General features: G+C 56.2%; 2 protein-coding genes across 3 annotated transcripts; both read right to left on the bottom strand.

Annotated features, from left to right (window-relative positions):
• Window positions 1-483: 483 nt before the first annotated feature.
• On the bottom strand, window positions 484-18,026 carry PRKCG (protein kinase C gamma). Of its 2 annotated transcripts, XM_037045605.1 has the most exons (18): window positions 17,492-17,887; window positions 17,088-17,119; window positions 16,025-16,107; window positions 11,882-11,993; window positions 11,616-11,747; window positions 10,978-11,134; window positions 10,163-10,297; window positions 9,819-9,906; window positions 9,492-9,521; window positions 7,426-7,578; window positions 6,895-7,083; window positions 5,954-6,045; window positions 5,803-5,865; window positions 5,543-5,681; window positions 4,429-4,509; window positions 3,117-3,224; window positions 1,644-1,784; window positions 484-1,409 (listed from the first exon to the last, which is right to left on the bottom strand). In XM_037045605.1, the coding sequence occupies exons 1-18, from the start codon at window positions 17,659-17,661 to the stop codon at window positions 1,221-1,223; spliced, it is 2,094 nt and encodes a 697-aa protein (XP_036901500.1). In that variant the 5' UTR covers window positions 17,662-17,887; the 3' UTR covers window positions 484-1,220. The 2 variants fall into 2 exon arrangements, with proteins under 2 accessions (XP_036901500.1, XP_036901498.1); XM_037045603.1 differs by lacking the exon at window positions 7,426-7,578 and having other exon boundaries at window positions 17,492-18,026.
• Window positions 18,027-21,373: 3,347 nt separating this feature from the next.
• Window positions 21,374-27,054, bottom strand: MYADM (myeloid associated differentiation marker). Its single transcript, XM_037045602.1, has 4 exons — window positions 26,915-27,054; window positions 25,005-25,071; window positions 22,711-23,299; window positions 21,374-22,641 (listed from the first exon to the last, which is right to left on the bottom strand). The coding sequence occupies exons 3-4, from the start codon at window positions 23,295-23,297 to the stop codon at window positions 22,257-22,259; spliced, it is 972 nt and encodes a 323-aa protein (XP_036901497.1). The 5' UTR covers window positions 23,298-23,299; window positions 25,005-25,071; window positions 26,915-27,054; the 3' UTR covers window positions 21,374-22,256.
• Between the last annotated feature and the right edge of the window lie 848 nt (window positions 27,055-27,902).

Below are 27,902 nucleotides of genomic sequence, written 5' to 3'. Positions count from 1 at the left end.
GTCGTGGGGTCAGGCCCTCCGATGGAATCGGCAGACGTCTCAGGGGGAGGCTTGCCTTTCATCTCCCCGCCCAGGACTTCCCAGTGTCTGGGTGTAGTGCGTGTCTGAGCTTGTGTGAGTCTCTTGGTGAGTATGTGCTTGCTTGTGTCTCTGGGCCCAGGGTCTCTCCCTGATGACGCTTTCAATGGATTTCCACCTCCTTGGGCACGTGTGCCCTTTGGTCCTCTCTGTGGGTCTGTCTCTGACCCTGTTTTTTGCTCTCATCCTGTGGGTATCTTCTGTCCCTTGATGACTCTCAGCACTTTCTCTCTCTCTCTGCCGTCCCCCTCCCATCCTCTCTCTCTCTGTTTGTTTCTATGTGCAGTCCTTGTCCCACCTCCGCACACCCTTCGTTTTCCAAGCTTAGAAGAAAACATCCAAACACCTCAGCGTCAGCATCCCAAATTTATTCTCCAGCAGCTGTGGCTGGATGGGAGAGGCAAAGAGAAGAGGAGTTGGGGGCGGGGAGTCCCCGAGAGTGGAGAGTGGCAGGCACGGGGTGGAGGCGGGGTTCCGAGCAGAACTGGAGCCATGCACCCGGCAGGCGGTTGGGCTGGGTGTAGGATGGGGGAGTCTAGAAGGAAAGCTGGTTGAGAACAGTCGGGGAACGGAGCCTCCGCACACCCCAGGCATTCCCGGAGTGTGGCAGAGGGCACTGGAGCATCGGGGCACAGCCTCCCACTTACTCCAGAACGAAGTGGGGGTGGGCAGGGCCTTGGAGGTAGGGGTTTGTCTGGGAACCCAAGTCTGAAACAGCCCACCCCATGAGACTGTTTCCCAGAATGGAAGAAGAACGAGAAGGGGGGAAAGGGGGTGGGGAAGTGGATGGAGAGGGAGAGGAGGGAGGAGGAGAGGGAGGAGGAAACTACCAAGATGGAGTGTACAACCCCATGGAGTAGGGATGGTCGTGGTGGTTCTAGAACCTGGTGAAACAGAATCCAGAATACCGAGGTGGGTGAGAAACTAGGGCTCAGCGCGGCCGAATCTAGAGCACGGGGATGCTCTAGAAACTGCATGGAGTTGAGAATGCCAGGAACGCTTGAAAAGGGCACCTAGCCCCCAGGGGGCAGAGGCCAGAATGCTGGGGAGCAGGATCTAGAAGTCAAAAGGAGATGGTGAAGTACAGCCCAGGCTGGCGCGGTGGAGGGAGCCGTGGGGACATCTAGTGGTGGCAGATGGGATTACATGACTGGCACAGGCGCTGGGCTGATGGGGCTGCGAGCATCCGGGTGCACGAAATCCGGGTTCACGTAGGTGAAGCCTTGAAAATCGGCCTGGTCGATGCTGGCCAGAACTAGGCGGTCTGGGGGGGTCAGCGCGGGCGCCGCCCTCGTGAAGAACTTGTCGAAGTTCTCACCGCTGCGGCCACACTGGAAAATACCGGGAGGAAAACGGTATTTTCCTAGTCGCTCCTTGGGTACCTGTCTCTGTCCCCCAAATACATCTCCAGGCCCCTCCGAAATTCTTGCACATCCCCACGTGCCCCCCCACCCCCTTCAGTGGTCTCCCCAGGGAAAACCCTGCTCCGCCTCCTCATTTGGGTATTGGAGCTCCTGAGTGCCCCATACCCAGGGAACAAGGTTTTGTTCTGGTGGGTGACCTACCGGGCGAGGTCTGAACGGAGGTGGGATCTCCAGCCGCTCCAGCCGTTCCCAGTCGATCCAGCGGAAAAAGCCATGCGCGCGGATGGTGGGTTCCCCATCAGGCCCTGAACCCAGGCGCTTGGCAGGGTGCTTGGTTAGGAACTGTGGGGAACACAGAGAGACAGACAGACAAGTCCCGGACAGGAAAGCCCAGAGAACAAGAAAGAGAGAGAGGGAGACAAGGGCGCAGAAACAGAGAGAAACCAGCATACAGGTCCAGGGACAGAAGAGCGGGGGGGGGGGGGACAGGAAGGGTGGGGAGAGAGAAAGGGGAAGAAAGAGAAGGAATGAGAATGGGGTAGATGAGATCCAAGCCCACAGACCCAGGGAAAGACCAGGGCGTGAAGGCCAGAGAAACCCAGAAAGAGAAGAAGGAGACGGGGAAAGAATCAGGGAAGGGGATGGATGGAGTAGAAGGAAAGAGGGAGAGAGGTGGGAGACCCAGAGAAAGGGGGAAGGGGACCCAGGGGACAAACCCCAGAGACAAGAACAAAGACCAGGTATGAAGACAGGGGCTCAGGGAAAGATGGAGACAGACCCAGAAAGGGAAGAAGAGGACAAGGGAAGAATCCCAGAGTGGAGGAGTGAGCAGAGAGAGGGATGGCATGGGGGGACAGGAAGAGAGATTGAAGACCCCCCAAAAATGGGAAATAAGAGATTGAGAGAGAGAAGAGCCCAAAGTGGGGGTAGGGACCCAGAGAACATACACAATGAAGGCAACAGAACAGAGGACAGAGAGACCCGGGAGACAGACCCTCAGAGAGAGGAGGGTCAGAAAAGTTGGAGGAAAGAAATCCAGACAAAGACAGAGAGCCAGTGTGTGTGTGTGCATACGTATGAGTCGGGGGAAGAAGGCAACGGAGATGCAAGAAGGCAGACAGGTTCCAAAGGACACAGGAAAGGGAGAGACACAGAAAGCCCCGTCACAGGCAGACACAGGCACAGGGGTGAGACAGAAACCGGAGAGAGACAGTCAGAGAGGCATGGAGAGAGAAGCCAGGGGCAGAAGTGTGCCGACCCCTGGGGTAAAGCTGCTACAGGCTATGCTCTTCCACCTGCATTGACTCTGTAACCCGGAAGAGGAAACCGAGGCTCCCAGAGTTTCACGGACTCGCCCAGGATCCCGCAGGAGGACCCGTGGTGGAGGGAGGTGGTGCATCTGACCCACCTGGTTCTGGAGAGGCAAGCCCTGGCGTCCAGCCCTCCCTGTAGTGAGCTGGGGAGTGGGGGCAGCAGAAGAGGATAAGACAGAGGCCACTCTTGAACTGGAGGTGGCAGTGGGCAGTAAAGTGTCATTCTAACAAAATTGCTGTGACATGAACTTGTCCAGCAGACGGATGTCAAGTGACTTGAGCAGCGGGAGTCACTTTCTAATGTGCACGGAGACACTGTGTGGGAAGCCCTGGATGACAAGCCAGGAGTCAGGGTTCTCACCCCCTTGCAGATGGCCACGGCTTCCCGGGAGAGTGATTTAGGGTAGGTGACCGTTTGTTCCATGATGGCCTGAAACAGCTCCTCCTCATCTTCTCCATCAAAGGGGGGCTAAGAAATAGAGGGGTTACTAAGTCCGAGGCTTGGTGGACTGCTTCTCCCCACCTTCCACACCTTCATCCCCCATCACAAACACAAGACCCCCACACACTTCCTAGGAAAAAATGTGAGCTACCCACCAAAGCTTTATCTTTCCCCACCTCATCCCACCCCCCACCCCCCCACCCCACCCCCGATGCTTTGATTTCCTGTCTGAGGCGTCGGGCTCTCAGCACCTCTTTGCTGCTCTCTCTCTCTATCTGTTATGTAAATCAGCAGGGCGTGAATGAGGCAATATGTCACTCAACTAGAAGACAGAGAAAACAGGCAGGAAAAGCTACACAAGCATTCTGGTTGGATGACAGGTCTCCACGTTTCTGGGGTGAGGAAGGGCAACGTCCAGGCATGGATTCTTCATGTGGGGTCTAGAGGGTGTTTGAACAATTGAAGGTGCCCATGAACTTGGGTGGGGAAAGTGCATCTTTTTTTTTTAATGCCTAGCTGGAATTTAGCATTCCCTTCAATTATGAATGTAGGCAACAAGCCATAACAGCAATACTTGTGGCTTTATCACCAACAGAAAGCATATATATATATATATGCTTATACATATGTATATGTGTGTGTGTGTGTGTGTGTATATATATATATATATCCACATTAGACTTGCAGATACCTCAAAATATCAGTTATCTCCACTTCAAGATCACTGGTGTATCTTCCTATTTACTTCCTATCCCAGCAAGGTATTACTATTTAGTTTACTAGTAGGACACCACATATATGTCCACACCCCAATGTTTAACATTTAGGTAACTGTATACATTGCAATTAAACTTATGTAGTTGGTTAGAGTAAACGTTTAAAGTATTGGTGATATATTGTAACAGGATTGGTTTCTTTTGTAACCCTATTTTTACTTTGTGCATTTGATCGGGTTTGGAGGCCGGCACTCAATTCACTGAGCCACGCCAGCCAGGGCTCCTTCGTGCCTCTGAAACCACTGTTTTGCGAAGGGGTCCAGAGCACAGTGGGAAGACGACGCTTCAGAACCACGGACAGCGCTCACTGGCTCGACCTTCCCAGCCTCTAAGCACGTCCTTAGACTACACAGAACTTTCTTCCCAGGTTTTTCCTGAGATAAAGACCAGGTAACAGGTGGTGCGCCCCTTCGTGTTGCCTTTAGCCAGGTCGGCTTCTCCCCAGCTTCCCTTACCTGTCCCGCCAACATCTCATACAGCAGAACCCCAAAGGACCACCAGTCGACAGACTTCCCATAGGGCTGGTAGGCAATGATCTATTTAGGGGAGGGAGGAGGGAGAACGGAAGGCAAGAATTCATGCTTTGTGCTTTAAGACGCATAGGGCTCTTCTGGCTTCAACCCCTGGGCACCCTACCCGCTTTGAGAGTATTCAGCACAAACTCTCCCCACCGAGAATACGGTGGCCAGAGCTCTGTTCTTTGGGAGATCTGCGGAACAAACTTTACCTACTTAGGCTATTCCTCTGGTCCCAAATAAAAGGACAACCTAAGGGCCAAGTCCCACGCATCGAGAATATTTAGGTAACTGGACCCTCTTCTTACAGTACTGGTGCACAGGGCTGAATTTCAGAGACCAGAGATTCTTAAATCTGGATGCATTTCAGATTCACCCAGGGGGCTGTTTAAATAAAAATAGATGTTTCCAGCCCCGAAGAATCCCAGCCTCAACAGGCCAGAGTCAGAGGCAGGAACAGGTGTGTGTGTGTGTTTCAAAGCCTCCCCAGGTGACTCTGTGACCAGCCAGGTTTTGAAACCACTGACCTTGGTCACGTGGGCGCTAGCATGGACTCACCTGGGAAGGTCATGAATGGCCGCCACCAACAGCACCTCCTCCTCCAACACTATCTATAGGTGCAGTCAGATCTTTAGCCCCACCCCTTTACAAAGCCCGGGCACGCTCTGCCCCCTGGAAACATTCGGAAGACACGGGCTTGGTGTTCTGGGGGGATGGGCCCCACCCACTCAGACTAACTGGAAATCGTCTCCACCTCCTCAGAGTAGTCCAGTAACAGGCCCTGTTCTCTCGGAATTCCTAGGGGCTGGTCTCACTCTTCTAGAAGGTTCACCCACAGGTCCCGCCCACTTCGCCTACTTAAAGACCCAGCTCCACCCACTTCGAATGCTCAGCGCACAGACCTCTCTGCCGCCGCTCTCCATTAGAACGCCCCCCCCCCACTCATGGAAAGACCCCAGGGTCAGGTCCCCCGCATTATGAATACTAGACAACCAGCCACACCCACTCAGCAGCCTTGGAGAGCAAGCGCCCAGGGCAGCAGAGCTGGGGTTACCTCTGGGGCTATGTAGTCTGGGGTCCCGCAGAAGGTGCGAGTCGTGGTCCCAGGGAAGATGTTCTCCTTACACATGCCGAAGTCGGTGATTTTGATGTGTCCTTCCGCATCCAGCATCACGTTGTCCAGTTTCAGGTCCCTAGTGGTTTGGGGCGGGTCCAGTAGGAATGCAGAGAGTTCAGTGGGCTAGATCCGTAAGTTCAAACCCCTTCCCCGCTAGGGGCCTGATCCCCTCCATGGAAGGGCATGGGACTGCTCACCTGTAGATGATACCCTGATTGTGAAGGAAGAAGAGGCCGATGGCAATTTCCGCTGCGTAGAACCTAGAGAAGGAGGTGGAGAGACAGAGGTCAATGGCTGGATCCAACCCCCTTCCAGCTTTCCTCCACCCTCACCTTGGCCGAGACTTACGCTGCATGGGGCTCCTTAAACTTGCCCAACTGCTGAATGTGGTACATCAAGTCGCCCCCGGTGACATACTCCATCACAAAATACAGACGATCCTGGGGGGAGTGGGCGGGGTTTAGAGGCGAGGACACGCCCATCGGGGGGTGCTTGTCAGCCTGTGCACGCAGCACTTAAGTAACGGTCAATTCCTACTTGTTGGAGACAACCGTGAATGGCTGGGGCCCACCCAATCAAAAACCCAGAGCAACTGGCCGCGCCCACTGGGGGGGGGCCCGAAGATCTAACAAGGCAATCTCAGAATCTCCACGTGCCCCATCCCTTGTTACTCTGACAGCTGTTCTGGTCCCTCCTCTCAGAACTGAAGCTTGAAGTCCACCCTCCGCTGGAAATCCCTGGGATCCGAAACCTCTTTTATACCCACTCACACCCATATGCAGTTCTGGCCACCTGTTGTCCAGGCCTCACCTACTACTGATGATGCTAATAATTCAAAACTCAGGAGGCTGGGTGCACCCATTCAGAGTTCTTGGAAGTAGCTTCACACCCTCTCAAACCCCTGATGGTTCAAACCCCTTGTCCCATCCCACATCCTGAGAAAACCTCCTTCCCTCAGAATCCAAGAGTGACAACCTCGTCACTCGGAGCCCTATTCTGGGCACACCCACTCAGAACACATTCTCCTCCACGCATTCCTTTACTCAACAATCCTTTACTCAGAAACACCCACTCAACGCTCAAGACCAAGCTGGCTGGGGCTTAAACACAGGAACCATCTGCCCGGCCACACCCACTCAGGACCCCATCCATCTGGCCAAGCCTGTTCCGAGTCGGTGAAAGCTCTTTGGTCTCTTGCCATAGCTCAGAATCCTGGAGCAAGCGCCTGATCCATCTCGGCAGGGATGAGGCAGGCCTCTAGAGCCAGCCTCCACCCGCTCTGTCCTTACCGGGGTCTGGAAGGTGGAGTGGAGCTGGGTGAGGAAGTGGGGCCGGCCTCCTGGGCCTCGGCCCCCCAGAGCCAGCACCCGTTTCTCCACCAGGGTGCAGTCCACATCGTCGTCCTGGACGATCACGTCTTTCTTCAGGATCTTGATGGCATAGAGCTCATCGGAGCCCCGGCGCTCAGCCAGCATCACCTGGGCACAGACGCACAAAAAGCTCAGTCTGTCTTGGGAACCCCAGGGGATGCAGGCCCCTGCATTCCTGTCCCTTTCGGGGACACAGAGAAACAAAATCTCAGGACCTTCCTCTCCCTCACAAGGGATCTATCTGGTGCTCTGACTTTGCCAACCACCCCCTCGGGGAAAGCAATCCACCTGTTTATGTCTCTCCTCTCCAGGGATCCCAGAGGCCCCATCCAACCCTCTTTGCGGGCTCAGTTAGCCAAGTGCCCCTCCCCTCCTATTCCTCTCTAAGGACCAGAAATGTGACCGCCCTCCACATATTCTCCCCTTCCCCCAGAGCCCCAGGAATCCGACCTTTCCAAAACTGCCTTTTCCTAGAACCATGAGGAAGCTGAAGTCAGAGATGTGCAGACGTCCAGGGCTTGCCCCGAAGAAACAGCGCTTGGGGTCGGTGGGACTAGGGGAGGGGGAGGGGATGGGAGAGGAAGAAGGACCCATCCGCACCCTCTGTGAGAAAGGGGAGAGACCCAGAGGTAGTCAGAGCCCTGACTGGTTTAAGCGGGGGGGGGGGGGGGATTGCCCCTAAGAGAGACTGCATGAATGAAAAGGATGGGGAGAGATGGAGAGAAAATAAAAGTTGTTTCCTTGACCTAAGACCTTTCTATGACTTTCCAGAGCCAGAGGGTTTATTTATTGTTTAACTAACCCTTAGAGAACTTATTATATGGCATTAATCCTCTGGTAAACCCTGTTATCACCCCACTCCACCCCCATTTTAAAGAAAAGGAAACTGGCAGAGAGATGTTAAGTAACTCGCTCCAGGTCACACAGAGGATAAGAAGCAAAGCCAGAAAGCAAAATCTATTAAAGCCAGACTGTATCTCCCTGCTTTCTGTCTCTCCGCCATCACCCAGCACGTGGCTTGCAACACAGGAGGTCTCAGCAACAGGGTGTTGAATGGATGACCATCTCTGGAGACCAGTGCTGAATGCAACATGTATCTCTCAACCTTCAGACCAGACCCAGAATCCGAGCATCCCTTCCACCGCTGTGCCCTGGGCCAGCTGCTCCCAGCTGTGTGGTCACAACACGCAGCCTTCTCCCTCCTCCCACCTTTGCCTCCCACCGTCTGACCTCTGCACAGAGGCAGTCATCTCGTTCAAATCGAAACCAACTGAGGCCTCGTCTGAGGCCCTCACTAGGTTTAAAAGCCAAAATCTCCCCAATGAGTCACAAGGGGCCCACACCCCGGACTTTCCCTCTCGGACTTCCTCATCTCCTGCACCCCACCCCCACCCAGCCTGTCTTCCTTGCTGTGAAGTAGACACTGCAGGCCTGCCCCCACCTCAGGGCCTTTGCACGTGCTGTTCCTGCTGCCTGGAAGTCTCTTCTCCAATCTCCACATGGCGCTTTCTCTGTCTTTCTCTCTCACCTCCCATACCTCTTTGCCACGTGGTGCTTTCTCAGTGAACCCTTCTTGGCTTACTGCAGTTAAAATCGCAAAAACGTCTCCAGGGGCACTCCCTACCCTCTTCCATGTCTGGTTTTCTGCACATCACTCACTGCTTTCTGACATATTATCATTTACTGTATTTTGTTTAATATCTTTCTCAGTGTTAAGCCTCATGGGGGCGGGAACTTTTTTTTCTCTCTCGTCTGTGGCTCTGTCCCCAGGGACCTGGGCCATGCCTTACCCACAGAGGAGATCAACAAAATGTTTTATGGACGAATACATGAGGGAGAAAGCCTGCCTTTGTCTGGCCTGGTAATCTGCTGCCTCTCTTCTTTGCCTGGGGAATCCCGCACGTCCTCCAGGACTCAGGCCCCTGGGAAGCCTTCTCTGATTGATTCTCCCAGGCAGTGCCAGGGACTTCCAGGGCCTCCCTAGAGCCTGAGGCTCTCCGTATCAACCACATTTCTCCTGGTGGTCAATTTCTCTATTGGTAACTTTCTTTTACACTGAAAGAAGAGATCTCAGGCAACGGCTTGATTATACTCTTGGCTTATGTTACACCTTCGGAAAGAGGTGTTTAGTGAATGGGAAAATAAATGGATGAGAAAGAGGCCACGGTGATAAATATAAAGAAAACCGTGAGGATCGATTTCAGTGGCACCTCCTACAGGAAGTCCTCCCTGACCACCTTCCCCCCCTAGACTGGATTAGTGCCTCCTCTTACTTCTTTAGTGCCCTGGGCTCTGGTTTAGTACAGCATCCTGGGGTTATCATATCTGTGGTGGTGTCCCTACCGGGGGAAGTTGCCTGAGAGTCAGATTCACCTAAGACTACTCAGCAAGCATAACCCTTGCCACCAGTATATGCTCAGTGCATGTGTGTGGACACGAAGATAGATATTAGGGGAGAGAGATACACAGACCCCAAAAATGAAACTGTTTCCATTGCAGGCCTCAGCTCCACTCACCTCATACAGTTCCAGGGGGTAGTTACAGGCCTGGGGAAGGGTGGGAAGAAAGCCAGAGTCAGAGCCACAGAGAAGGAGGCAACTGCCCTGGAGGAGGGAGGGGGTCGGGCTCCCCAAGCTCCCAAGCCACAGGGATGGATAGGAACTTGAATTCCCATCAGGCCCTGAGGCAGGAATTCCCTAGAAAAGCAGGGAAAGGAGCCTCCACGGTCTTCTGGGAATTGTAGTCCCAGGAGTGGGCAACCAGCAGCAGCATTTGAGAAAGGCCAGCTCCGAACTGAGGAGGGTTGGGCAGGCCTTTCCATGGGGAAGCCAGGGTCCCAGTACCTCAAACTTCTGGAGGAGGTTGCAGTTGTCAGCATCAGCCACCGGCACATTGTAATATTCACCCTCCTCCTGGTTCAGCAACTTGTACCTGACATGCAGACGGAGACCGGAGCCAGGCAGGAAGCAGGGAGATGGTTGGGCCAGGTGTGGAGGGGGGAACCATGGAGAGGCAGAGACATCCGAAGGGAGAATGAGACACAGAGAGACAGACACAGGGATGGAGAGAAAGAGTGAGATAAGGAGAGAGCGAGGCGCAGGGAGAGAGGAGGACATTGGCCCGGAGGAGGAAGACGACACACACACGCAGGTTTAGATGCTGGTGCCCGCCCCATCCTGGCCCTCACCAGCCGTCCACCGGCGCCTTGAGCAGCTCTGACACCCCGAAGGACATGGCGCCCATGAAGTCGTTGCGGGAGGTCCGGTCCCAGTCCCACACCTCCACGCTGAGCCGGCGCTCCACGTCCCCAGGCTTCAGGTTGCTGGGGGGGGAGGGGGCGAAGTGAGGGGCCCAGCTGCGGGCTCCCTCGCTCCCCATCCTCGCTGCTGCAGGAAAAGGCCAACCTGGCAGGCAAGCGGGTCTGTTTCCTGCTCTGTGAGGCATCTTCCCACCCGCGGTCCTCACCTACGGGTTCCCTCTCCCAACACCAGGACCCTAAGTACACCTGGGTAGCTCTCTCTCCATCTCTCCCTCCCCACTGGACCCCGAGCGCGTTCCCTCATCCCTCATTCTTGGCTCCTTCCCATCCCTGTCTCCAGGTCTCTGTCCTACTCCGAGGTCCTCTGTCTTTCTCTCAGTTGGCCTCTCTTTCTTCCATTTCCACCCACCCACCACCTCTTTGCTCCCAACCCCTTCCATTCTGTCTGAGTCTCTCTCCTCCCCTCCCTCTTGTCCCTCTCTCCCTGGTCTCTGTCTCACTTTCACGTGGTACAATTCCATGGACATTAAATACACAGGTGCCTGTCTCTTAGCTTCTGTATCTCATTCCTCTCTCCCAGTCACTCCCTTCCCTTCTCCCATCATCCTTTCCTGCTCTTTTTTGGGTGTTTTCCTCTGTCCTAACTCTTCCCACCAGCTGCTCCCTGGGTGTCCTGTGAGCTGCCTGGACCCTCAGATCACTCTCTGTCAGCCATCACGGCCTCCCCCGTATCTGAGGCTCACAACACAAAGGTCTCGTTCCACACAGGGTTCAGCGTGGCTTTCACTGTCCGGGTCTTCTGTTTCGTCAAGTTCCGAGGGTCTGGGATGAGCTTCAGTTTCACGTAGGGGTCCGACAGACCATTGGGGTCCATCGGGATGAGGTTACGGGCCTCGCCGACTGGGCGGGGAGGTGAAGGAGGGCAAATCGGGTTAGAGATGCAGGCAGAGGGCCCCTGGCCCACCCCCGGTCAGCATCAACATTTCCATGCTCTTAGCTGCCTTCCTCTGGCCCCAGATGCCTTTGATCTCTTACTTCTCCCGTACCAGAAGACCGGGCATAAAGACCTTTGACCCGGGAATCAGAGTCTCCTCCCTTAGGACCCAGGAGTCAGGACCTGACCCTATCAGCAGGACTTCTCTTACCCCTCCCTCTCAAGGACCATGATGCCTCAAAAAGTCATTAAAAAGTTGGTAGAGGCCAGGCTGGAGACTGGGATGCCAGCTAGAAGGGGCGTGGCCGGGGGGTGCTAGCTGCTCTTGGGGGGGGGACCCGGAGTGGGCGGGGTCTTTCTAGAGGTGGGCGTGGTCATCGAGAGGGGCGTGGCCTTCCCAGTCCGGGAGCCAGCACCGCGGACTGGGGCAAAGGGGCGTGGCCTCACCGGTGACGTGGATCTCATCTGCAGTCGGAGCCCGGATTTCCAGCTGCAGACGCCCGCGGCGCTCGGTGTGGTCCACACCGCACAGAGAGGGCACGCTGCGCACACAGCGCCGATGCACATTCATCTCGCAGCCTGGGTGGAGGGTGGGGGAAGAACAAAACTGGGGTAGCCCTTCAGGCCTCCGCTGGGACCCCCGACTCCATCCCCACTGCGCTTTCGCAGGGGCCCCAGAAGAGCCAAGTTCTGGCTGGAGCAGAAATACTCACAGGAGCATTTCATGCCCTGGTGCACCAGCCCATACAGGAGGGAGCCGCAGTGGTCGCAGAAGGTGGGGCTGCTGTAGCTGTGCAGACGGAACTTGTGCTTGTTCCGGGGGTCCTAGGAGCACAGAGGAGTCAGTCGGAGGGGGCGGCAAGGGTGACTGGAACGCAAGGGGAGTAGCCCTTTGTATTCTTCCTCCTTCCGCCTGGCTCTCCCGGTCTTGCTGGTGCTCCGCCTCCCTCATTCACACTACAGCATTTATGGAGCGCCTACTGTGTGCCAGGCACGGTTCTTTCTGGGTTTCGGGACCCAGCCGTGAACAAAACAAACAAAACCTCCCGTCCACATGGCGTTTGCTTTCTAGCAGAGGTACACAGAAAATAAACGTGATGAATACATTATATTCTGTGATGGACGGTAATAGGTGCTCTGGAAAGAAATGGAAAAGGTAAGGAACTGTCAGGCGCGCGTGTGTGTGTGTGTGTGTGTTTGTGTGTGTGTGTGTGTGTGGCGGGGGGGGGTGTTGAAATTTGAAATAATGATCAACCAGTAGCCGTCACTAACAAGGTGGCATTTGGGACAAACCCAAAGGAGGTGGGGCTTCCAAAGTCTCATAATCCCTACCCCCACCCCTCCACCTCACACAAGCTGGTCTTTGAGAACTTGAGGGCCACTGTGAACCTGTGACAGACCACTGTCAGCCTCTGTCACTGTCCGCCCAGATACCTGCCTTCTCGGAGCCCCTGGTGGAATGGAGATCTGGCCTGTTGGTACAGGGCCCCAGGCATCCTTCATGAAAGATTACGTGTAAACCACACAGCAGAGCCTAAGGTGCTAAATGTGCTCACTACTGGTACTTACTGCTGGGGTTATTATTAGTGACTTTATTGCAGTCCCCTCATAGCATAGCCCTGGGTTTCAATAAGAGCTAGGCCAGTTCCCAGCTGTGTGATTTGGGACAAGTTCATGCCCACTTTCAAGCCTTAGCATCCCTCTCTGCTGAGTGGAAATAAAGGAGCTACATCTTGAAGCAATGCTAACTGTCTAGAGTCCAGTTAAGCAAGAATTTAGGGCACCAGAAAAGCACGCTCCGTCCACCCCCAGCAAGAACCGAGTGTTAAAGCATTTGATATTTGCCTTTGGTGAAGTATGCACTGCAAAAGTTACCCAAAGGTGGAAATTCAGGATACTCCTGGACTTTTTTTATTTGGCAACTCAGCGGGGACCCTATTTTGAATAATACTTGGGTGGCGTGACAGGAGGTGTTGGTGGCTGCCATGATCTATTGCAGTGCTCTGGGCTTCTAAAGATGCTCAGCGGATCCCGAATCAAAGGATTCCTGCTGGACCAATTGAGATGCTGCGTGCGTGAAAGCCCTCCAGCAGGGTGACTGGCACACAAGCACCCTATGGAGAGAAGCTGGTATTATCCTCAAGGTGAAAGTCACTTATCCAAGCCCTGGCTGGTGTAGCTCAGTGGATTGAGCGCGGGCCTGCGAACCAGACGGTCGCGGTTCGATTCCCAGTCAGGGCACATGCTTGGGTTGCAGGCCAGTTTCCTGCAGGGGTCAGTTCCCTGCAGGGGATGCACCAGAAGCAACCATACATTGATGTTTCCTTCCTCTCTCCTTCCTTTCCCCTCTAAAGATAAATAAATAAAATATTTAAAAAAAAAAAAAAAAAGAAAGTCACTTATCCAAAGGGTGACAGTGCCGGGGCTCCAATTAGATGGATCAGGGCCCACATATTTACTGCGCCCACTAGCCAGCTGGGTGGGCTCCTCCAATCCCTTCCAGAGATCCAAGTTTCCGTCGTATAAAATGGGAGGAGGGGGGGACCCTCCCTGCAAGGGGTCTTGTGAAGACTAAATGAAGCCATCATCCTTGATCCAGGTTACTTATGAAATCAAACGCATTCAGAAGAAGAAGGGAAAAAAAGCCGGTATGTAGAGGAAAGACTCCTCCTTTACTATTTACCTCTGTTTCATCATCAGTAACAATAATAGTTTTAATGACAATAATGGTTTGTCTCTTGCCAAGTGTTTGACTCACTTAGTTCTCAAAACAATCCTACAAGGTAGGCATGCCGATCCTCCTCATTTTCCATGTGACAAACTGGAATTCAAGAGGCGCTGACAGGCAAGCTACCTTTCGGAAGGTCACAGAACCAGCACGTGGTGGAGCTGGGATTCAAGCCCAGGTGTTCTGGCTTAGGGGCCCCTGCTGAGAAGCTGTTGTGCAGATCCCATTCTATGCTGTATGCACAACACCTGATGAGTGTGTGCAACGAACACTGGGCAAATCAGAAGTAGCGTTGGGAGGAGAGGGGGGGCAGGTGAGGCATCTGATCAATAGCACCTATAGGTGATGGTAGTCAGTGATGCTCAATTTATGTTCTACGAAGTCACATCCTTCATGGAAACTTCCATTTTCTCCACCTGACAAGCTGGCAAAATTACTCATAGACTTCTGTGTGTGTGGCTCTCCCTCTTTCTCTCTCTGCCTCTTTCTCTATCTACTAATGATAACGCCATCTCTAACTCCGTGTCAAACCCTGGGCTAGACACTTAACCCATCTGCTTTCATTAAACTGCCCAAACTGGGATGTCTAGATTTACATTGTCCCATGTGGTAGCCACTAACCATACGTGGTTATTTAAGTTTAAATCAATTCAAACAAAATGGAACTTAGATTTCTCTTCCTCGGTGACGATAGTCCCTCTTCAGTGCTCACTGGAAGTACGGCAGTGGCTTCAGTATTGGACACACAGACACGGGACATTTCCATCCCTGCAGAAAGCTCTGTCGGTGGACCCTAAGACGGTCAGCCCCACTTTATAAGGGAGGTGAGGGAGCAGGGGGCTGAGGCTCAGAGAAGAGAGGCCCACAGCCAGACAGGAAGTGAAGGAGGGGTCAGGGAGGGGCTGTTTCCGTGAGCCCTAAAGTGGGGGTGGGGAGGGAAAGAGAAATTGTAGGTATCGATGTGTGTACAGATAAAAAACTGTATGCACATGTGTGGACACATGGGGATTTATATACGCATGATGTGTGCGTGTGGCATGCAGGTGGTTATGTGTGCACATGGGGAGTTTGTATGTGTGTGTGTGTGCAAATGCAGGTCTGCATGTGCACATGTACTTGCACACAGGGCATTTGTATATGCAGGTGTCTGCGCATATGGAGATCTTTATATTTAGGTGGGTGGGTGTGCACATGGAGCTCTGCATGTGCAGGTGTGTGCGTGTGTACATGAGGATCTGCACGTGCAGGTCTGTGTGTGCCTCGGGGGTCTGTATATGCAGGGGTGTGAGCACATAGGGGAATCTGCATATGCAATATGTGTGTGCAAGGGGGGTCTGTATATGCACGTGTGTGTGCATGGGAGCTCTGTATATGTGGGCAGGTGTGTGCGCCCATGGAGATCTGTATATGCAGGTGTGTGTGTGCACGTGGGGTCTGTGTATGCACCTGTATGGGAGCATGGGGATCTGTAAGTGCACGTGTGTGCACACGAGGAGTTGCATATGTGCGTGTGCGCGCATGTGTATTGTTGGATCCCTGGACCTCCTCTCAGAACCTCAGCTGTTTTCCATACCCACCATTTTCTATTCTGGTCTCTCTCTAGGTATCTGTACCTCTATCTTCCTGTGTGTCTCTGCTTCTTGCAGTTTCTTCAGGTCCTCTTTTTCTGCTTCCTGTGTTTTGCTGCCTCTGTTCTGACTCTCTCTCTCTCTAACTGTCTCTCTCCCTGGGTCTCTATCTTTTTCTGCATCTTTGAGATTCCCTCTCTTCTTATCTCAGGATCTCGGTGCCTGCATCAATATTTCTCTCCCTCTGTCCCTCAGCATTCTAGTTTTAAATGTCTTGAGCACTGGCTCACAGCCTACCTACCTCTTCCAGTGCCAGTCTTTGGTTCCCTCACCTCTGCCTCTCTCTGTCCCCCACCTGTGTCCCAAGCCTGTCTCAGTCTTCTCTGATTCCCCCTTTCCAGGCCAAGGGCAGAGAATCTGGGCCAGACTAGCTCTCTCTATCTCTCCAGCCCCCCTCCCCTCCCAGCCTTAAAAATAGCAGGAGAAATTGGGACGGACGCCTAGGGGGTGAGGGAGGGGGCGCGGCCTGAGGAAGAATAACCAGGTGTTTGGGCACTCACGTCCGTCTGGGGGCCCTTCCCAGCGCCTGGACACTCGAAGGTCACAAATTCGTGGCATCGCCGATGAACCACAAAGCTGCAGACTGAAGGTGAGAATCACAGAGACAGAGAGACCCCAAGGGACAGAAAATCAGAGAGAGAGAGAGAGAGAGAGAGAGACCCTGACAGAAAGAAAACCAGAGAGAGAGAGAGACAGACAGACCCCATACAGAGTTCAACTGAGAGTAAATCAAAGGGGAAGCTTCACAAGCAGAGAAAGAGAGACACAGAGACCAGGAGATGGAAATTCAAGGCAAAGACAGAAACAGATGCAGAGAATCAGAGAGAGAGAAACAGAGCACAGAGAGACCAGAACATACACACAGAGACAGAAAGACAGGGAAAGAGAGAGCAAATAGGATCCCACAGACAGACCCGAGCCCAGGCCACAGAAAGAGAGGAAAGAGCGAGGAGAGAAGGAGGTAGAGAAAAGAGAAAGAGCGCAGGGGGATGTCCTCGGACAGAACGGAGCTGCAACTTGGGCAGAAGTGAGTCTGGGGGCGCCTCTGGGGGCGCCTCTGCGGCCGCCCTGCTCCCTGACTCACTCTGTTCTCAGAGTGGCAGCTGGTGCTTTAGGACTCGCCCCCCCTTTCCGCCCCCCAGAACTGCCGGCCCCACCCGGTCCCCACCCGCTCATTGGTGACCCCACCCGGCCTGCCCCTGCCTAGGACGGTTGATGTTGTCATGGTGACGGCAGCCTGGGGGTGGGGCTCTGACTTGGCATCTTCAGCCCCCCCTTCAGCTCCCCTTTTCCAAATCTCCCTGTTCCCATGGCAACAGATTCTCCAAATATCTGTCCCCACCTGGAGCTGGCCAAGGGAGGGGCCCCCAGCACCACCTCCGCGGTGGCCCCTCCACCAGAGATCCCTCCCCACCACAGGCTGTGTCTCTGCCACACCCCCCGCCCCGGGCTCCCCCGCGCTTCTCTGGGGACCAGAGAACACGTGTGTCAAGGAGCCTCAACTGTGGGGCCCCAGCATCCACCCTCTTGAGGGTCCCAGGAGTCCAGGTCGCCAGCTCTTACCTTGACATTGCAGACCCTGTTTTCCAATTCCCCTGCAAGAGTCAAGGATCCGGGGTCAGTAGAGAAAAGGGCGACCAGGATCCCCTCACATCTACCAGCCCTATAGGCGGCCTCTGACCCTCCTCCCTCGGGAGCCAAGAGTCTAAGCCCTATAGCTGCCTCCTCTTTCTAGAGCCCAGAAATTCCGGCGCCCAGCGCCTCCTCCCTCAGACCCAGGAGCCCAGGACCCTCAGCGCCTCCTCCCTCAGCGCCAGGAGTCTTGACTCCCAGAGCCCTCCTGCCCTGGGACTAGAAGCCTGAACCACAGAGCCCCCTTTTTCCTCATCACTCAGGAATCTGGTGTGACAGGGGGGCCTCGACCCCTGGTCCCCTCGTCCCTGAAGCCCCCAGCCCCCTTCCCTCACCAGATGAAGTCAGTGCAGTGGCTGCAGAAGGTCGGCTGCTTGAAGAAGCGAGCGGTGAACTTGTGGCTCTTGACTTCGTGGACCACCTTCTGCCTCAGAGCCCCCTTTCTGCAAAAGAGGGGCCGGGGCCCGCCCTCTGAATCGCCTCCGCCGGGGCCCAGGCCTGCCATGGCCCCAAGAACGTCGCAGGGACCAGGATCCTGCCTTTCTGGGGGAACAGGTGGAAGGGCGAGGAGCCGGAGACTCCGGAAAGCCGAGGAGCCACGGGGAGATCCCGAGGAAGGGAGGAGAGGGGTGAGGCACCTCCAGGAGCGAGCGTGCGGCACCGGCCGCGGCCCTCGGGCGCGCCCAAAGGGAGCGGGCGAGCGGAGCGCAGAGCCTAGGGCAGGGGCGCGCGCAGCCGGAGGCACGGGCGGCGGTGGTGGGAGCTCCGACTCCGGCACCTGCTGAAATGTGGGAGCCCGGGGTGGGGGTAGGCGTTGCCATGACGACCGAGGGGCGGGGTTTCTGCTTAAAGGCGTTCCCCTCCCTGAACACAGGACAAATGTCCAAATATCCTCTTCCTAACGCGCCCCCCCCACAACACACACACATATACACGTGCGCACCCCCGCTCCGCCTCGGGGGCTGGCGGAAAGGGGGGGGCATCCTGGGAGCCGTGCCCTCCCCCACCCCAATCTGTCGCCTGGCCCGCCTTCCTTCCGGACTCGGGCGCCTCTGAGGCTCCCCGTAGCCCACTGCGACCCCTCTCGGATCTCTGCGTCTCTGACGGCGCCGCTCTGCTTCCACCCAGAAACTTTTCCTGCGGTTCTGGGATCCGCCGGCGAGCGGGGAGGCTTGGCGCCTCACTCTCTCCGCCGCCACCTGAGTCCTGACTCCCCTCCGGAGGCCTCCGTGCAGCTCTACGTCTGAGTGTCCCGCTGGGGGCGTCGCTCTCTATGGCTGCTGCTCTCCGTGGATGCCGGGCAGTCTCTGAGTGGGTCGTTTTTTCCTTCTTGTCTCTGAGGATTTCTGTTTCTCTGGTTGTTGGGTGTTTTTCCCCCCATCTGTGTCTGTCACTCATCCTGTGACCCTGTCTGGGTCTTGGTCTCACTACCCTTCTGTAGGTCGTGTGTTCCCTCCTCCCTCTTTCTGGGGGGGGGGTCTCTCCCTAAATCCTCTTTCTCTCTCTCTGTCTCTCGGTCTCTCTCTAAATCCTGGCCGTCTTTCCCTCTCTCCGTGTTCCTATTTCCGTGGGAAATTCTTCTGTCTCTCTGCTCGTGCTTGCCTCTTCTTATCTCTCTCTGCCTGAGCCTCTCTGGACCCAATCCTTCCCCTCTGTGCCTGGGGGTGGGGGGTGTCTCTCCGTCTCCTGATTTCCCCCCCCAACACACACACACCACCATCTCTGTGCTTTTCTCACCCACTCTCTACTTTTCTATGAATCTCTCTTTGTCTTTTGGGGAGGGGCGCGTCTCCCCCCCAGCCACCCCCATTCTGGGATTCAGTCCTTGTCCCTCTCCGGCTCTGGAGTTCTAGCATTGAAAACAGCATCTGTTCCGGGGTTGGGAGGGGGTCTCTCCTAACGTCGGCCCTGGGGGTCTCCAGGGCTACGGGGAGCCTCAGAGGCTCTCCCCGCCCCGCTCCGTCACTCCACTAGTGTCTCTGTCCCTCTCTGGTTGTGCTCCGTCCCTCCCCCAGCTCCCGAGCGCTTCCCGGGGTTCGCTCCGAGCACCGCTGTTGCCCAGGCGACCACGGCCCGCCCAGGGCTGCGGAGCGCAATGCATCCTGGGGCGTGTAGTTTAAGCCTGCGGACCGCCTGTGGTCACGACGCGGCAGAGAACTTCCTTCCCCGGCATGCTCCGCGAGGCAAGGCGTAGTGGGGCGATGCGGCAGCGCCTGGAGATCGGGACTCCCTCCGCACTTGGTCTAGAACTTTGGGGGGTCGGGGGACCCCTTTCCAAAGTCATAGGAGAAGCGGGAGAATCAGAGTCCTCACCTACCCCTAACATAGGGTTCTCTAGCCTTTCAGCCACCTCCAGGCGTCCCCGCCGTGCCCCAGAGCAGATGGGGGCAGGAGTGGTCCTGGACACTGACCTCGGAATCCCACCGCGCTCGGTCCCCGCGCTCCCGTGGTTTTTCCCCGTCACCTACGTTCCACCCCCCGGCTGCTCGAGCGGTCCTTTCTGGCGCCCCCCAGAAGGGGTTCAAGCATGGGGTGCGAGGTGGGGAGAGACACCCTCAGCTAGGGGGGGTAGTAGACATCCTTTGAGGAGGCAGGGATAGATGCTGGTCAGAATTCTGGGGTGGACACTGCAACGATCAGAAGAGGCTATACCTCACCCCAAAATGGGGTGCCTCTGTTCAAGGTAGTCCTCCCCCTCTTCCGGCGAGACCCTCCCCCACCCTTGCAGTTTCTCTTCCCTACACCTTTCTTTTGCAGGTGTAGGTGCAGAAAATGGGTGGCTCGATTCTGGAATTGCCTCAGATTTACGTATTTATGATTCTCAGTCTGGAGAAAGGGGCAGGATGACTTTCTGTGGGACGGAGACTCATTTGCTCTTTATCAAGGCCATCTATTGGCCAGAATCACACCAGGTGTGACAGGGGGCCTAGAACTGAGAATGGGGGGTGGGGTAAGAAAGAAAAAAGAACTGAGCATGGAATGTAGGCAGGGTCAGATCCTGAAGACCTTGAATGCCCGACTGAAGGGTTTTGGTGTTACCTGTAGGCTAGGTCGAGTGGGATATGAAGGATGTGAGCAGGGGAGGGCAGGATCCCACCTGGGAGGATGGGAGCACCCAAGGGCTGGAGGTAGGATGGTCAGGGACAAGACTGGGGCAATAGCTCTGGTGCAAAACAATGAAACCTGAGCTGGATCAGGAGCCTGAGGAAGGGGACAGATTCATTCCTCCTAAACATATATATGAGAAAAAATAGTGCTTGATTAGCAACTGACTGAGAAAATGGCCAGGGAGAACAAGTGCCTGAGTTCTCAGCCCTGAGAGGCTAATACCGAGGTGGGGAATCTGCAAGAATTAATTTTGGAAGGATGCTGCACTCAGGTTGGGACATTGTATTTCTGAGGTGGTCATGGGTCTCCAAGGAAGGAGAGATCTTGTTCATTCCTATCCTAAGTAGCTCTCCTGGTTTGACACAGTAATTTGGGAAGAGCCAGACTCAGCTAGTATTTTTCTGATGAGGCCAAAGTTGTGGTGGCCCCACCCCCTTCTCCCACCAGACCCAGGAATCTGTGCTTTGCCCCTACCCTCCTGGGAGCCCTCCCGAATAATAAAACAAGCACAAGTCTTCCTTTTATCTTTATATTGAGGTAAAAAATAAAATAAAGAACATGACGAGTGTGGGAGTGGAGGGACAAGCCTTCCCTCGATAATTGACGGCAGAGGCTGATGGGAACCAAAAGCAACAAGGAACTAAAAAAAAATAAAATATATATTTGTACATTTATATATATATATATCATGTTATGCGTGAGTTCCAGAGGAGCAGGAAATAGCAGCAGGAAGCACCTAGCACACAGAAACGTGTCACACACTCAAGCAGTGCAAATCATCACTAGGGCAACAGTAATCCCCACTTACCCAACCCACCCACAATTTTTTTCCCCAATGGAAAAGAAACTTCCCCTTTAAGAACAGGACCACCCAGGGGGGAGGGGGGATGGGATGGGAGCAATAGACAGAAAACTGTACTTGAAAAATAATTAAATAAAATTTTAAAAACTTAAAAAAAAAAAGGAATAGGACCACCCAGTAATTTTTGCCCTTGTGACAGGAGAAGAAAAGAAAAAACCCAGGCTACCATTCCAAGAAAGGCCAGCAGTGGCCATTTTCTCCCCCTCCCACAGCCAAGGCAGTGCACACTGTTTTTAATACTATGGCCAAGCCCCACGGGCCCGCCCCTCACAAATGCTTCAGGAATCTTGACATCCAGAGAGCAGCTGGGGTCGAAGACACCCATCATTCTTTGCTTCCTTCAAGAGAGACTTTTAGGCATGGTGCTTTACTAAGCCTGGCAAAAGAGCTGGAGCCAATCTCAGGTAAGGCCGAGGGACTAAGGAGTCGGGGTTTGTGATTTTAAGCCTCCCACCCACTAGAAATGACTAACCTCCAGGCATTTTTTAACTTAAAAAAGAGGTGCACTGTACACTCCCTTCCACTGGGAGAAAGGGAGCCCAATCCATAGCTACCCACCCCCCCACCCCCCCAAACAGACATACAAACATACACACACACCTAACTAAGGCACAGCCAGCGTGGGCACATGCTTTGGCAATGAGGCCCCTCAGGGGGCCCAGGGTCTGAACAGCTGCAACGAGGGGTGTGGGATGTGGAGCTCAGCACCTTTGGAGTTGGGGGGGGGGGGGTGGCAGTGAGGGGACGAACAAAGAAGTCTCAGGGCTCCCAAGGAAATTCAAAGAAGGAAAATGGGAAGTAGTCAGGAAAGAAGGCAGGGGAGAACACCAGAAAAGAACCAAGCAACACACAGTAGAGAAGAGTGAGAAGAGAAAGGCAAAACAGGATGTGGGCAACCAAAACAAACAAACAAATAATCAAACAAAAGACAGGAAAGGAGACAGAGCATCAGGATGGGTTGGGGGGGTGGGGAGGGGAGAGCAGGTGGAAGAGACAGGAGACAGTGAGCTGAATGGGAGGGTGATGAGAAGGGGAGAAGAGGGACCTAGGAAGGGGACAGCAGAGGAAATCAGAACTCAGTAAAGACACCTGGGGGAAGAAGTGGGATTCGGGAGCTCCTGGTCAGAGCCTCAGACCCTGACGAAAACTAGGCGGGCTGAGTACACCAGGTCGGCCACATAAGCCAGCAGGTTGATAGCCGTCAGGATGGTCACAGCCAGGCGGCGGTCCCAGTAGCACACATAGAAGCTGTTACTGTTCCGGCAGCTAGCATCCTTCCACCGCTCTGGATAGGCGCCGTGCCTCTCGTCAAACTGGTAGAGAGGCCAGAGGACCATGGCGGAGGCATAGAAGAGGACAGAGAGCAGGGCCAGCCCAGACAGGAAGGTGGGGAAGGGAATGGGCAGCACGTTGGTGCAGTCGCACAGGTTCAGCAGGATGGCCACGGCGGCCAGGATGAAGCAGATGGCGTAGACGGCCACGCACCAATTCAGGGCCGGCTTGTTGTTGTACAGGCTGGGTTCGCTGATGAAGGCGAAGATGACGCAGGCCACGCACCAATTCAGGGCCGGCTTGTTGTTGTACAGGCTGGGTTCGCTGATGAAGGCGAAGATGACGCAGGCCACGAAGGTCTCGACCACTTTGAGCAGGCCTGGCACAGTGGCCATGTAGCCGGTGATCTCGCCGGGCCGGGCCCGTGTCCAGGCCACCTCGGTGGCATAAGCCACACAAGCGACGCAGGAGAAGAAGGTGGCGGCAATGGCGTGGTCCCTTGAGCGGCCGTGAGACAGGAACTGGGCGTAGATGGTGGGGTAGATGACGGAGGCCGTCAGGCAGAATAGGGCAGCGTAGCAGGCGTAGGTAATGGGGAAGTTGCGCCAGGACAGTGGGAAGCGAGCCTGGAGCCCACCTAACTCCACGATGATGATGATGAGGGTCACGGCGAAGCAGAAGCACCAGGCGAACATACACCAGTGACCAGCGAACCCTGTCCAAGCGTTCACACTGGCCACCAGCGAGAAGGCCACGCAGGTGGAAAGCAGCTGTACCAGCCGGAGGAGGCCCAGGGGCTGGGTCAGTGCCCGAGGGGACGCCAGGATGCTTGGGGAGCCCAGGACTGAAGATGACGTGGTGGTGGTGGTGACGGTCGTGCGGGTCACTGTCACCGGCATGGCTGCAGGAGGGGGAAAGAAAGTGCCTGAAGGAGGTTCCAGCCAGGAGAACCCAGGCTCCCAGTTTCTTTGCCCCCAGTATCAGGGGGACAAAGGAACCTGGACTGTAGCTGGGGGGGACAGGGAGAGTGGGTCTCCCAGATGCAGGTCTTTTAGTTTCCAAGCTGGGCCAGCCCCAGGCCCGACTTGGTCAACCAGGCCCCAGGCCCCTCCTTTCCTCAGGTGTCTCACCTCTCCTGTCAGAACCCAGGAGTCTAGGCCCCTAGTTCTCTCCTTGTCAAGACACTCCTTTCCTCTCCCTGTAACCCGCCTCCTGCAAAACCACAGAGCTTCCGGCTTCTGGGGGGGCGGCGGGCGGGGAAGGATCAAGAGTGGGTAAATGGTGATGGGAAGAAACTTGGAGTGGTTAAACACACAATACAATATAACAGTGACGTCATTATAGGTCCTGAAAGCTATATCATTTCATTAACCAGTGTCACTCCAATCAATTCAACACAAATAAAGAAATAAATAACCACAGAGCTTTCTTCCAGTGGACACCCAAAGCTGCCCTCCTTGGCTCAGAGACTCAGCCACCTGGCATTTAGGACCAGGCTCTACAGCGTCCCCTTCCCCTGCCTCCCCCACCACCCTGGGCAGAAGAAGAGGCTCTGTCCTCTTAACAACCCATCTCTGTCTGTCTGTCTGTCTGTCTCTCTCTCTCCTTCCCCCTTTTGAGTGCCCAGAGCTCTGCATCTCAGCCCTCATCTCCCACTTCCTCCTTCACCTAACAGGCCTATTTCCAGGGTCCAAAAGTTCAGGAGTGCCACCTCCACGTGCGAGCAACCTCAGGGACTCAGGTCTGATCAGAGCTTCCAGCTTAGAGCTTCCAGCTTAGTCCCAGGAACTAGCTCTAGCCTCAGGGCAGCGCCCTCTCCCCCGCCCCCCATTCTGAGATCACAGTCTGACTGTAGCCTGGGAGCTCTGAGAACTTCGACCCAAAGGAAGTGGGGCTTCCTCATGCGTATCTCCCTCCCCCACAGGGAGTCCAACCCCCTCAGGCCCCCCCCCCCAAGCCAGCCAGTCCCCCACCTTCATGGAAATTCAGCTCCCAGATTCTCAACAGTGCAGTGCCCTGGCCCTTCCACTGAAATCTCTAGGCCTCGCCTGACCTGTTCGTTACACAGGTTCAGACTCTGGGATTCTGGGCCCTCAGCCCAGAACAACTAGACACTTGCGCTCAGGGAAATCAGCTTCTGGCTTCCCTCTCTCCCCAATCTAGAGCGTGTTGGGGATCAGACCCTCCCTCAGGCCTTTGACATGTCTCCCATCCCAACATCTCTTTACAGATGTTTAGCCATCCCTAAAGACCTCAGCAGGCCTCTCTCAGGCCCTAGAGAACTAAAACGTCCTCTTTTCCAGCGTCAGGGGCCAGTATAACAGGCTGCCATCCCTGCACAGGGGCTCCCCGAGGACACAGGAGCCCAGCCGCACCACACCCTCCTCCCTCCCACACACAAGGTGTTGGGGCCCCACCACCCCTCAGAACCCGAGCTCCCAGGCACTTCCCGCAGGGTCTAGGAGTCGGACCCCAGTCTCATCCTCGCTCAGACCGAAATACTTAAGACTCCCACCACCCCAACCCCTACCCTCTCAGACCCTGGAGCCCAGGCCGCCAGTCCTCCCCCCCTCCACCCCAGGAGTCCAGGCCCCTAGTCCACTCACCGGCGGTCTTAAGTGGAGGACCCCGTCAGAGAAAGATCCGGCTGCGGAGACGGATGAAGTCAGACACCTGGAAAAGGTTAGTCAGAGCGTAAGAGGGAGGGCGAACCTCAGCGTCCAGCTCAGCCCCAGCTCCGCCCTCCCAGGCCGCGGGCCCGCCGCGGTGGGAGACGCGCGCCAACGGCCTGGTAGACGCTCCATCAGCCCGTGCGCACCTCTCCACACAGACGGAGTTGGGTGGGGTGACCCCGGGGCAGCCAGCGCCACTTTCTCGGGAGTCGCCAAGCCGCGGGGGTGGAGTCGAGGCTGCAAAGCGAAAGGGCACGCCCCGCGGGCGAGCGTGGGCGTGGGCGAGCGGCACCCAGCCCCCCGGGGCAGCCGCGGGGGAGGGCCCTGGACAGAGGCGGCGGGGCTGCCCGCGCAGCGTCTCCGGACCTTATAAGGACTTCAAGTCGGCCCAGCCAGCAGTACAGTGGCGGGGGGACAAGAGGCGGCGCTGGGACCCCGGCAGCGCGCTGGCCTCCAGGATGACCCGCCTCGCGTGTCGTCGGTTTGGGGAAAGGGGGGGGAGGGCGCGGAAAACCTGGACTCCAAGTTTTAGTTGGAGGTCTGGGACGTTCAGCATGTGAGTTCTGGGTTCCCAGGAGGATGGGCTGGACGCCTGCGCACCCCCAAGAGGAGTGGCCAGGAACCCTGATCCTTGGGTCCGCCTGGCGGGAGGCCCAGATCGGAGATCGCGGCCACACCACCCACCAACTCCAGGAAGGGCGGTGTCCCAGGACACCTGGAAGGTGCCGCCCCCACGCCCCTCCTCCAGGACCCGTTAGGAGGAAGTCCGGGCTGCCCAAGAGGAAGAGGACGGGCCAGGACTCCCGCGATGTCGCGTGGAAGGCGGTTAACGCTGGGGCCACCTGGGGGATGGCCTGACACCGAGATGGGGAAAGGGCGGCCAGGCCCCGGAGGAGGGACAGTGACACCCCTTCGGCTTCTCGGCGCAACTCAGGACTCCCCGGGCCACAGCCTGCCATCTCCCCACCTCCAGACCAAGCACCACACCCCACCGCTCTGCACACTGAGGGTCGCCCCCGGGGATCCCAGCCTGTGCTCTCCACACCCGGGGCCGCTGGTCTCAGCTTTGTTCTCTCCCCGCCTTCGTGCGCCCAGCTTCCCAGCTCCGGCCGCGCTTTGGAGCACCGGTGCTGGAACTCATTCAGCCCCGGCCTTTCCAGCCCAAGTTTGGGTTCTGTCCCCAAGTTTGGGAGGTCGATAATTCTCAACCCCAGGCCACTCTTTCCCAAACTCAGGACTCCCACTCCAAGGTCCCTGCCTCCCGAGAACCTCCCCGAACCACATTCCAGCCCCTTCAAACCCGAATCCTAGGAGTCTCCATCCCTCCGCTCCCTCAGACCCAGGGATCCAGCCCCCCAGCCCCTCCTCTTTCAGACCCAGGAGTCTGGGCCCCCCGCCCCTCCCCCCTCAGACCTGTGATTCTAGACCCCCCAGCCCCTCCCCCTCAGACCCAGGGGTCTGGGCCCTCAGCCTCTCCCACCTCAGACCTGAGAGTCCAGACCCCTAGCCCCTCCCCCATCAGACCCAGGGGTCCAGGCCCCCAGCCCCTCCCCCCTCAGACCTGAGAGTCCAGACCCCTAGCCCTTCCTCCATCAGATCCAGGAGTCCAGACCCCCAGATCTTCCTCCCTCAGACCCAGGAGTCTAGGCCCCTCTTCCCCTTCTCCGTTCAGATGTATGACTTGAAGGAGTCCAAGTCCCCAGCCCTCTCCTCTCCAGTACCCAAGTCTGGCCCAGCCCCAGTCTTTCGAGGGACTCAGACGTTCTGAATCCCAGCCCATTTCTCCTCCTGCACCCAAGAATCCTGGACCGCTGCTCCCACCCTCGGAATCACCGCAGCCTCACCTCACTAGCTTTGTGGCTGCTGAGCTGAATGAAGCAGAGGCGACAGCTGCAGACTAGAAGGGTCTGCGGACTGGGTGGGGATGGCGCGCTGGGGAGGGAGCGCGGCCCGGGGCGGGGCCGGAGCGCAGGGCTTGGGTCGCGAACAGGACTCCCGCAGGCCAGGGCTATCCCGGCCCCGCCCCAGGGCGGGGCCAACACCAAGACCACGCCCCTCGGGGAATAATTGAACCCCTACTCTCCCGCTCCACCCTCTGTGGCGGGGAGTGGAGGGCTGAAGTCACCATCACCATGGTGACAAAACAGGAAGACACACAGCTGCAAGAGTGGGGGTTCCTGGGGTCGCCCCCCCCCACACGCATGCATAGCTCCAGTCTCCAAGGGAGGCCTCGGAAGGCCGTTGCCATGGCAACCCGTCTGTTTAGTTTTGTTTAGGACGGAGACCCTCCCCTCAGGTCCCCGCCCCTGTGTCACCTCACTCTCCCCTCGGCCTTGCAGCCCTCTCCCTCCGCGCGTCTGCTCCAGCCCAGCCTGTCAGAATGGATGAAATCTTGGGACATCTGGGTCGCAGGGGGTGGGCGACCCGGCCTCAGTTTAACGGGGTCTGGGATCTCTGCCTCTTAGGTCTCTAAAAAAGGACAGAGGTACCGACCTCCACCTTTCGGGAGGTTTCTGAGCTGAGGTCCCCGACTCCTGGGTCCCCAAAAGAACAGTGGTCGGATTCCTGTACTTAAGGGTCCGAGGGTCCCCTAATCGTTATTTTCACTAGGACTCGCGGTGCAAGGACTGGCGGGCTAGACCCCTGCGTCCCTGATGCCACCGTCCATAGGGTGGGGGAGGGGTGTTGGCAGCAAAATTCCTGGGGACTAGGCGGTAGGAGTTGGGGGCACCAACCTCCCGGGTTCCACAGACGCCCCGGCGGAGGACCCAGATAGATTCTTGGCTTGAAAGAGCAATCAAAGCTTAGACGCCTGGGTTTCCACAGCAGATG

The sequence above is a fragment of the Sturnira hondurensis genome, unplaced genomic scaffold (genome assembly GCF_014824575.4).
Source record: "Sturnira hondurensis isolate 20B ecotype Veracruz unplaced genomic scaffold, ASM1482457v3 Scaffold0004386, whole genome shotgun sequence".
NCBI classification, from domain to species: Eukaryota; Metazoa; Chordata; class Mammalia; order Chiroptera; family Phyllostomidae; genus Sturnira; species Sturnira hondurensis.
The sequence above is the reverse complement of the archived record's forward strand: the minus strand, read 5'-3'. Positions and strand labels throughout refer to the sequence as shown.